At 43.7% G+C, this 10,836-nt stretch overlaps 1 protein-coding gene across 3 annotated transcripts; it reads left to right on the top strand.

Moving 5' to 3' along the window:
• Positions 1-20: 20 nt before the first annotated feature.
• Positions 21-10,339, top strand: tmem184ba (transmembrane protein 184ba). 3 transcript variants are annotated; one of them, XM_044014134.1, is made up of 9 exons: positions 21-392; positions 2,481-2,748; positions 3,426-3,591; positions 6,579-6,669; positions 6,805-6,972; positions 7,417-7,586; positions 7,703-7,897; positions 8,496-8,525; positions 9,956-10,339. In XM_044014134.1, the coding sequence occupies exons 2-9, from the start codon at positions 2,515-2,517 to the stop codon at positions 10,180-10,182; spliced, it is 1,281 nt and encodes a 426-aa protein (XP_043870069.1). In that variant the 5' UTR covers positions 21-392; positions 2,481-2,514; the 3' UTR covers positions 10,183-10,339. The 3 variants fall into 3 exon arrangements, with proteins under 3 accessions (XP_043870069.1, XP_043870068.1, XP_043870070.1); XM_044014133.1 differs by lacking the exon at positions 21-392 and adding an exon at positions 505-519; XM_044014135.1 differs by lacking the exons at positions 21-392; positions 8,496-8,525 and adding an exon at positions 505-519.
• Positions 10,340-10,836: the final 497 nt, after the last annotated feature.

The raw sequence follows: 10,836 nt of genomic DNA, 5'->3' as shown, positions 1-10,836 counted from the left end.
ACAGGGCGGGGCAACTATGATCTTCAGTTAATCGGGGATCGGGCACGGTGTGAAATCAGCGGAGGGAAACAGACGCAGTTGCACGTACAGAGCGGAGTAAGACGGAGTTTTGTCTTAGAACTACACAAACACTGACTTTATATACAGTTAAACTGACACACACGAGGACACGTGAGTCTTTAAAGATGTTGTTCAACACGAGCGACAAACTTTAGCGGCTTGTTTTTCGCTGTCGTGGGTGACGTGGGGCAGTCTGCTGGAGACGACAGACACAACATGGATGTCCGGGGAGCAACGGTGCGCCTGTAAGGGAGAGAGTTAAAGTCGTTTCTGGAGGAATTTCTTCTGGTTCGCAGCAGAGGTGGATTTTAAAGCAGTAACCACGTTATCCGGTGAGTCTAAGGTCTAAAAGACGTTTATATTTTCACTCAAGACAGCCATTTACCAAGCTAATAAAAGTGTTTCTTTCAATTACAGGCGTTTAATTGTTGTTGGTGACCCCCTTTTTAAAAAGAGAAGGTGAGTCTTATTTGAGTGTTATTTTCCATAATACTTAAACCTCAGAAGGAGCTGAGTTAAATAGAGTTAAAAGCCTAGTAAAAGTAAATAGTCAAATGGGTAAAGTGAATGAACATCACTGTTGTTGTAGCTGTGATAAAGCCTGTTAGCATCACCTGTTAAGAATTATAAACACTCCCTGTCTGCCTAAATCACTCCTTTCCATCTGTTGCTTTGCTTTGCTTTATTACCGACCCCCTGCCTTCTTGTGTGTGTGTGTGTGTGTGTGTGTGAGGGGGTGACCTCTTTTGCCTTTCAAATGAAACACACAGATGTCCCCTCGTCCCATCACTGCATCATTGCACTTTCACTGTGTGTGCTGATGCCTATGCTTCTTGTTGACATGTGGATCTGCTGATCCCTGGCAAACTAATACAAGTGACCTCTACACACACACACACACACACACTCACACACATTTTGTGCAGATATCTCAGTGAGGACTCACTCTCATAGACATAATGCAGTCCATATCCTTATCCTTACACATATACATACAAGTACAGTTTCTCAGAAATTAGGTTCTGCTTCATTACGGCCAGGTTTTGGTCTTCACGAGGACTACTGGTCCTGGCAAGGGTTTATGCCATAACAGGTCCTAAAGAGGGCACACACCTCATTCTTTTTCATTTGATCAAACTGCCAGATTCAATTACTTTTCATTAACATAATCAGTTTTGCGAAAGAAACTAAATTGGGGCTTGTGTGTGAGTGTATGAGGGAGTGAGGTGGGGCTGGTTGCATGTAATGTCAGCCTGTCATCGTCTGCACTATTTGTTCTGTGTGCTATGTGACTGAAAGTCAGTCGTCGTGCTACCTTGGTTACAAGGTATAATAGGTGTCTCTGTCTTTGTTAGTTAGTCGCCATTTTTGGCACTTGTGCCCCCTCTTTTATGTTCATGTATTCCTGTGTTGGTGTCTGGCATCGTGCGCGCACTGTTGCGCCCACCTCACCAAGGTCCCTGTTCTACTGTCGCCCCCTCAAGCTCAGTCTAACATGACGACCACTGTGTGTTCCTGTGTAAAAGAACAAACGCAGCCCGAGAACACGGCCGTGATGATGTTAAGACACAGCTTATGCAACATGTCCTGAAGGCCACTTCTTGTCCGTTCGTCATCTTCAGGAGACATTGCATAGATCTGGCTGAAGGCTGCTCATTCACAGCTGACTCACTGGTCATACAAACAAAACAAAAGATAATATCACATCACATCTGTTGCACAAACAGGGCTTTGTTGCAGAGACACAAGGACAAACACATTTAGGCCAAGGAACAAAAGACTCTCCTAATAAAATGTACACCTGCTGACTTAAGTCCATAGAGAAAATCAGCATTTTAAACTCATTTTAAAACTGCTGGTCTACTGCTGCCTCATTAGTTAATTTTGTGTCACCAACATAAGGATTTTAAAGCCTTAAATTACAAAATAGCACTTGAACTTACTGATGGAAGCAACAGGGAATGCTCACTTCCTGTGTGCTGTGATATAAAATCACTGATTTTCTCAATGGACTTTGGTGTGGGGGAGTGTGTTGCTTACAAAGTGACAAGAATTTCAGTTTGCAGTCAGAAAATGCTGTCTAATGACAAGTTAAGGTGATTGTAGCCTTAGGTAGGCTGTAGATTTCTTTAGCTGAGCCCTTTGCTAATTGGCTAAAATCAGTTTTACTTATGTCCTTGCTGGCAGCCATGTTTTTAGTGAGGGTGAGCGAGATGCACACATTACCTCACTTAAAAAAACCCTCTGGCTTCCTGTCACAGATTACACAAAACACTGATAGCATTGAGTGTACGATCGACATTCCAGGTTAATTATTATTGCTGGAAAATGATGTTCATACTTACTGGATTGTGTCACTATCACTATCTCTGTTTGAGTTTGGAGTGGAAACCATGTGTGTACACATCTGTTCTCTCCAGCTGTTCCTGTGAGGCGTCTGCGTGTCACTTCCAGATGTTGAGGCTGTGGAGGAGAGACATGCCGCTCTCAGAGAGGCTGGGAGAGGACTCTCCTCTGGCCGCAGCCCCCGGTCTCCCGCCTACGGTGGCCCCGACGGGGCCCAACATTTCATGGCTCCCCGAAGCCCCGCTGCTGAACACAGAGAAGCCCATCTTCCTCATGACTCCTGCAGCACAAGCGGTGTCTGGCTTCTTCGTGTGGACCGCACTCATCCTCACCTGTCACCAGGTAACGACCTCAAAACAGCTTTGTGAGAGGAAGTCCTCAGGTTTTTATTTCTCAGGTTACAAATGATGTGTACTTGTATTTGTTACCGCTAAGCCCTTTTCACCTTGTCAGCACAGTAGTCCTCATGGAGACCAAAACCTAATCTCTGAGGTACTAGTTAGGTTTAGGGCTAAGATTTGGGTCGTGGTTAGGCATTAAGTTGTTATTGTTATTGTTAAGGTTAGGGATAGGTTTGTTTAGACTGGTCAACTGCAATGGAAGTCACTGCTTGTCCTTAAAAGCATAATGCACAAATCTGTGTTTGTTGCTTAATGCATGGGTTAAAAACACACGCCTCCTCTCAGGCTCAGGCTAGGGCAGGGGTTGCATGGCAACATCCCTGAGCAGGTGTTTGTGACACTGAGCATGAATATGCACAAACACACACACACACACACTGATGTAGGTAAAACATGGTCATGATGGATAAAATGGCCGGTTAGAAATCTGACTGGGATGCATACACTGCTTATTTTCCTCTCCGCACATTCCAGTGAGATTATGTTTGGTCAGTGACTCTGAAAGCAAAGAGACAAAATGTGTCATGAGCTGAATATCTTCCAGAATATCTTCCAGATCCAGACTTACATTACAAAGCTGTGAAACATGTTCATTTTCTTCTTCTCTATCTGTTCCAGATCTACATGCATCTCCGTTACTACAGCTCACCTCGGGAGCAGCGTCACATTGTGAGGATCCTCTTCATCGTGCCCATCTACGCCTTTGACTCCTGGCTCAGCCTCCTCTTCTTCACAAACGACCAGTACTACGTGTACTTTGACACCGTCAGGGACTGCTACGAGGGTAAGGGCGCGCTTCTGACGCAGTTTCCCCCCGTGAACGCCAGTCTGTGACTTGCAGTTACGGTGCTAAAATGGGAGTCGTGCTGAAGCAGCGCAAAAATACTGGCACCAGTGCCACTTGTTTTTGTTCCCACTGTTTGGTTCTTCTAGGGTAAATATTTGATGTCTCATAATTTGATTTGCTGAAGCCCTTTTCGGTGAAGAGCATGTCCACCCATCCTGAAATAATAATAATTCCACCCACACAGTGAATTTTTATTTTAAAACATGCCCTCTCTCTTACTCTGAGCAGATTCCTGCCTATACTGCTGTTGATTGGACTCATGTTTTTGACTTGGAGGTTTGAAATGAGCCTTTATTGTTTTGTGATTTAATATTTTACATTCTAAATATCCCGGGCTTGCCTTTTGTTTTCCCACACAGTTCGGATATCTTTTAATGGTTTAAAGATCCAGAATCTTAAATCACTAGTGAGCTACTGGTTGTGGTTGTGTTCTCCCACAGCTGAGGGCAATCAACCTGACAGGGAGGTTATTAAGGCAGGTTGGGGATTTTCCTGCTCAGCTGGGTTTCTGTCACCAGAGGGTCAACACCTTCAGCCGAGTTTCTGTTTTGAACAATACTGAGTTGGTTGTGTTTTCTCCTGTTAGTCGTTTATTTTCAAATCCCCCAATATAGTGACTCCTACTTCATCTATAGTAGTTTTAATCTTTCATTTTAGCGGCTTGCTGTGCTGTTTGGTTCCATGGCCCATTTGTGCAAGGTTATGTAATTTTGTTAGTTTCCCAAACATGACCCCTGACCATGAGATTTATTTTTGTTTCATATCAACTACTTTTCTCAGTGTTGCTTTAAATACTGAGTTTAGTGTTCCTGAATTTTGTGGACGAAAACCTGGATTTTAGCTTTTATTTATTTTTACCACTGTTGCTTATCTCTGTCAGGTCAGATGACACAGATTACAACAGATGACGTCCAGTTCTTTGAATCTCTTGACTGCTCATGTGCTCATGATATCATGAGAGGCAGCTGACTGCCTCCGCTGCCTCTGTCTCCTCTGTCATTTGTGACGCTCTAGGTAGAAATAGACACCTCCTGCGTCGGCAAACCGATGATGTCACAGACGTCCAGATTTGGAGTGGAGGTTTGCTCCGTGCGTATGGCTCTGCTTTCGGCAGGCGGCGTCCTCAGTTTCAGTCGTCATCTCACTCCCTCAGACAGATGGCTCTAACCCTCTCTCTTGTCCTCCTCTTCTTTGCATCATCTTCCTCCCTCAGCTCCCTTTTTTCTCCTCACTTCCTGCCCTCCCTCTCTCCTCCTCCTTGCCCGCACATCATCGCTGAGGCCCTGCCTTGGATCCTTTCCTCAGCGAGGATGACCGACCTGTTGCATGGCAACTGGGCGCACAAATCTGTCCTCATTGGCCAGAGTGGCTGCATCAGATAATGAGTTTTCCCTCAACTAAACTTGCTGCAAAGTTCCTATTCTCCTTCTTTTATTTATTTATTTATTTATTTTTATGTGCAGCTACTGTATCACCGTGGCAACCAGGGAGCACGACAGGAGGTCCTTGGGACGGAGGGAGCAGTGTGTGAAAAACAGCTGAGACACAGAGACTCCACACAGTGGCTTTTGTTAAATGGCATTCATGGCATCTTATTACTTTGTACTGTCTCACAGGTGTATGACATCAGATAGGAGACTTGTATGCGCCTGTATTTGTTACCTCTTTAGGACCTTTTCTGCTATAAACCTGGCACCTGTAGTCCTTTGTGGAGACTAAAACCTGGTCCTAATGAGAAATTAACTGGTTATGGTTAAGGTTAGGGACAATTTGTTTGGTTTAATTAGTTTAGTCGATGCAGAGTCCTAAGTAGAATCATTGTGGAAATCTGTCTTTCGTCGTGCGTGTGTGGTTACGTCAGAGTAAGAAAAGCTGACAGTTTACATAACAGGTGTCACTGCCTTAAGTCCACATCTACTGTAAGGTGCGTGTGTGTGTGTCTGTGGTGACATTAACTCACACCCACCGACACATGCCTGGAGATACAGTTCATCCAAATTTCACACCGTCTTTTGTTTCCTTGGTGAACTGATACACACCTGCCACAATCACCTTACATGCATCTGTCGCACAGACACACCCTTCTTCTTGTGTGTGTGTGTGTGCTTGTTTTTGTATGCAGAGGGGGGAGGAAGTTCCTCGGGGGTTAACGGGATTAGCCTGGTTGTGTTTTTTTTTTTTCATGAGCTCCTCTCACTGCGGCGGTGCAGAGATGGAGATATAATCCGTTGGTCTCAGGAGACTGTCAGGTGAAAATCTGTCACACAGGGAAGGTGGTGTGTGAGTGTGGATGTGTATTTTTCCTTCATTTTCCTCCATATTTATAATCTCAGTGTCCACTTGTACACAAAGAGTGTGATTACTGTACTTAAAAGAACATTTGTAAAATCAGTGTTTTCCACAAGTTTTACACACACAAGAGCAAATATGTGAATGTTGTTAAGCCAGCCATCATTATTTTAAAAGGTGTACAGATAAGAATATTTACTTAAGGCTGGATGAAAGTGCATTTGGCGACCAATAAGTAATCCTCAGTTTTGCAGAGTATCCAAAAAAGTAAAGTGCAGACTCAAATATGTGTATATGTTTTTTTTTTTTAAGGCAGCACTGCATGAGTAACCTAAACTGTTTATGTTTCCTTGCATAAACAAATCTGACAAGAGGAATGAGAAATGATTTGTCTTGGTGACTCACGCGGCTGTGTTTTTATTTATATTTCGTTTGTGGTTGAAGCCGTTTACGAGTGTGCCTTTTTAATATTTAAAACATTACCAATAACGAAAAGGCTAACGCACGGTGAATTATTATTATTTGTAGGTATGTAACAGTGCAACAAAAAAAAGCACATTTATTGTTAGACAAGCTGAAATAATTCCCGTCATAACAAAGAAGCTCTTCCTCTTTGTGTGTTTTCACCCCACCAGCGTTTGTGATTTACAACTTCCTCAGTCTGTGTTATGAGTATCTCGGAGGAGAGAGCGCCATCATGGCTGAGATCAGAGGGAAACCCATCGAGTAAGTGTCAGAGTGATTAAATAATGTCTTTATACACACAGCATATTCATTATTTCTGCCCTGTCCTAGTGCATACCAGTGAAACTACAACACTGTTGACTGATGTCACAATCTTGTCTTCGTCCCGTGCGTCAGGTCCAGCTGTTTGTACGGCACCTGCTGCCTGAGGGGGAAGGCCTACTCCATCGGCTTCCTGCGGTTCTGCAAACAGGCCACGCTGCAGTTCTGCGTGGTCAAACCGCTCATGGCCATCATCACCGTAGTGCTGCAGGCCTACGGCAAATACAAGGACGGAGACTTCGAGTAAGCGATGCGACCAGGGACCTGGAGTTTTAGCTTAAGGCGAGGGCTGCCGTGAAGCCCTCGCAGTGCCTGCTTTACTTGCGTAAGGTGTTGAGTGATGCTTTTCTGTCGCCCAATTAGCTCACTGTTGCATGTGGAGCTGATCTAGCTCCACCTGTACCCTACAAACAAAATGCAACGGTTAGGGCCGGTTATTTTGTTACTACTACTACCATGTACCCAACTGTTGCTATAAATCTGATGCATAAATCAATAAAGAAGAGGGAGGAGGTGCTAGAGATTACTCTTTTTAATTTTTTAGACTGATTGCATGTATCAGACTAGTTTTAATCTTTTCAGTTTAGAGTTTAATGTCTTAACAGACCTGCAAAAGTAGATACTAAGAGGAAAAAAAAACACATTCTACTGGTGTATAAATGAAACTATTGTTTTCTTTTTCCACAGTGTTTCCAGCGGTTACTTGTACGTGACCATCATCTGCAACGTCTCAGTCAGCTTGTCCCTCTATGCTCTGTTCCTCTTCTACTTTGCTGCGAGGGAGCTGCTCAGGCCATACAGCCCCATGCTCAAGTTCCTCATGGTCAAGTCGGTCATCTTTCTCTCCTTCTGGCAGGGTAACACAACCACAACTGCTCGCTAATGCTACTGCTAATAAATGTGCCGCAAAGTCCTCTAAGGAAAGGGTGTTTTTAAAATCTACATTAAGTAACGTCTTGTCTATTGTGCTCAGGCATGTTGCTGGCCATCCTGGAAAAGTGCGGCGCCATCCCTCAGATTAACGTGCTGGAGGTGTCCGTTGGAGAGGGAACCGTCGCCGCTGGTTACCAGAACTTCATCATCTGCATCGAGATGTTCTTTGCTGCGCTGGCTCTGCGACATGCGTTCACGTACAGAGTCTACATGGAAAAGAGTCTGGACTCACAAGGTGAGGAGACGGAGGAACGAGTAGATTTATCGCAGTAAATGTTGTAGGAGTGGACGTTTTTGAAATGAGTGGCTTCAACAAACAACCAAACATCCATCACCTCTTTAATTTCTCTTGAACATCTTCTTATACTTTATTCTGAGCGATTTCCAAATCTTCCAATGATTTTAGTGGCAGTTATTGCAGTTTGATTTGTGATATAATTGTTTTAAGTCAAATTGGGTTTCCCAAACCTCAAAGTGATGATTTTCTTCTTTCTTGTTTTGTCCACAAACACAATGATACAGTTTTAATGATTTCTTTGTTAACTGGAGCAAAGAAATGGTAACGTCATAGTCAGAAGAAAAGTGCTCCTGGAATGTGTTTGCTTAAAAAAACATTTAAAACTTTGCTGCCTTAATGGAAGGATTAGAACTTGTATGTATAACATTTGTTACAAACTGCAGCCTTTGTGATTTGCTGCTTTTGCGGTTTTGATTTCGTCGCCCTCCTCTTCATCTTCTTCCCATTTCCCTGACACACGGCGTGCGGTGTGTTCTTCTCCCGTTTGTCCGTCACTCCTCATTTCTCTCTTCTCTCCTCCCGCTGCGTCATGAAGGACCTGCTAACCCTGCGTACGGAGAGTTTGGTAGGTCAAACACGTCAAAGACGTTTTCTCCATCACACACTGTGTTTTTATCCTCTGTGATGCGTTTGATTACTTTGTGTTTTTGAAAGTGTGGTTTGGTTACTTCTTTTTACTGCACTCCATCATTCCCACACTTTTCCCTCTGTTATTCCACTGCTTCTCATCTCACTGTGAACCCTGTTCCCTCGCTTTAAATCACCTCTCCTTTCCCATAATTTCTCTTTCACCCGTTTCCCTCCCTTTGTCCTGCTGTTGAACGTTCTAAATCACCGATGCCTCACTCCTCTCCTCCGCCTATTTGCTGTCCCCTCTTTTCCTCTCCCAGTCTTTTTTTCTCCCCCCCCTTTAAATCATCCTCTCGCCACTGTGCTCTTTTCTCATCCGTCTTTATTTATTCCTCCTTTTTTTCTTTCACACATTCCCTTCCTTCATCCATGTGATTCCACCCATAAATCCACCCTCTTCTCTTTTCTAAAGTCACCTCTCCAACTCCATTAAAGGTCCAGTGTGTAACATTTCCATTATACAGTTCTAGCACTACTTGGTTTGGTATCAGTCACGTTGTTTTCCGTTACTACAGTACCTCCTCAAGGTGGGCGGAGTCATCACAGCCAGCCTGTGACGTTGTTTTATACGTGACACAAACTTGTGATGTGCAAAACAGTTGTTTTCGTTGTTACTGAATCATTAGAATCAGTTAATTGGACGGATTTGTTCAGTACTTCCTGCATGACCTAACTTCCTGCATGACTAAAATACAGGTGAACGGGTTGTGATTCGACCCACGATTGCTGGCCTTTCAGCAGTGCTGTCGCTTAACACACCAGACTCCTCTGTTAAATATTGAGATTGTAGACATTTCCTTTGCTAAATGTTGGAGATTAACTCAAGTCTTCAGGATTTTGATTTTTGATTCGGTTTGATTCTTGTGTCGGACGTCACGCGCGCTCATGACTCTACCAGTGCTGATACTCAGTGGCCGGTAGTTTGTCCACATCACGTTTTAGTATCAGCTCAGCTCGTCAGAGCAGGTAAAAAAAATCGCTAATGGAAAAGCAGGGAAAAAACGAGTCATGTTGGAAGTGTATAATGGAAAAGCACCATTAGAAGGGTTTGTAATCATCCATCCATCTTCTACCGCTATATCCTCCACATGAGGGTCGTGGTACACCCTGGGCGCGTCACCAGTCCATCACAGGGGGACACAAAGAGACAAACATCCGTCCACTCTCACACTCCAATTTACCTGATCCCCGTATTTTATGTTTTTGGACGGTGGGAGGAAACTGGAGAAAACCAACCCCATTCACACAGGAACAACCAGAGGACTCCATTAGATGTCACTAATTCTTACACACTGGACCCTGACTCTTTCTTTCTCCTTATTTCCTGCTCACTCACTCACTCACGGTCTCTTGTCTTGTTTCCAGGCCGCCGCGCCCCCATGAAGAGCATCTCCAGCAGCCTGAAGGAGACCATGAACCCTGGCGACATGGTCCAGGACGCCATCCACAACTTCTCGCCGGCCTACCAGCAGTACACGCAGCAGCCGATGGAGCAGGGCGTGCCGCCGCCCGTCTCACGCTCCCTCAGTGTCGCCGGCGCCCGCGGCGACACAGAGAAGACCCTGCTGCTCAGCTCTGACGACGAATTTTAACTTCTCCGAAATCCATGGACGGTACTTTAGTCCTCCTGTGCAGCTGGTTCTCAAAAATACGTGACGCACTATATAGAGAGTTGTGAGTTTGTTTGTTTTGTTTCTTGTTTTTGAGACCATTTTTTTTTATGAATGCGAGGACCTGGTTGTGTACATATTTGTGTACCCACACCTCCCCCTGTGAGTGTTTTATTTTTATTTGGTTGGAACACTCTGAACTCATTTAGTGTTTAAACCACAGGGCCAGACAACAAACAGGGGGTGTTTTCAATGTTTTCTTCAGTCAAACATGTTTGTTTTTCAGCTTCCTCTCACACCCCGCCATGAAAAATCTTGAAAAGTCTATTTAGAATCTTTAAAAATTTTATTTGTTTTGAAGATTTAAATAGTTTTTTTTTGTCGAACAATGAAAATAATATTTTAGATATTGATAAATTGAAATATATATATATTAATGTGCTTCAAACAGAAGTTGTTTTCATAGTTTAATTCTAAGTGAACTCTGATGTTTTCAAATAATCCAGATTATTCTTTATTGTGTTTACTGAGTGATTCCAAGAGGAAAAAAACTGAGTGAGACAAACATGTGGATCAATGTTGTTATTGATATTAGTGTTATAGTGCGAGGCAGAGCAGATTATAGATTATACAGTG

The sequence above is a fragment of the Solea senegalensis genome, linkage group LG18, assembly GCF_019176455.1.
Source record: "Solea senegalensis isolate Sse05_10M linkage group LG18, IFAPA_SoseM_1, whole genome shotgun sequence".
Classification (NCBI taxonomy): Eukaryota; Metazoa; Chordata; class Actinopteri; order Pleuronectiformes; family Soleidae; genus Solea; species Solea senegalensis.
This window is presented reverse-complemented; position numbering and strand designations above follow the sequence as displayed.

What these genes read in the sequence shown, in the direction of transcription:
- tmem184ba (XM_044014134.1), top strand. Translation starts at nt 2,515, where the DNA reads ATGTTGAGGCTGTGGAGGAGAGACATGCCGCTCTCAGAGAGGCTGGGA. An exon ending in CGTCAGGGACTGCTACGAGG is followed by an intron (nt 3,592 to 6,578) that starts GTAAGGGCGCGC and finishes TCACCCCACCAG; the next exon opens with CGTTTGTGATTTACAACTTC. An exon ending in AAAGAGTCTGGACTCACAAG is followed by an intron (nt 7,898 to 8,495) that starts GTGAGGAGACGG and finishes TGCGTCATGAAG; the next exon opens with GACCTGCTAACCCTGCGTAC.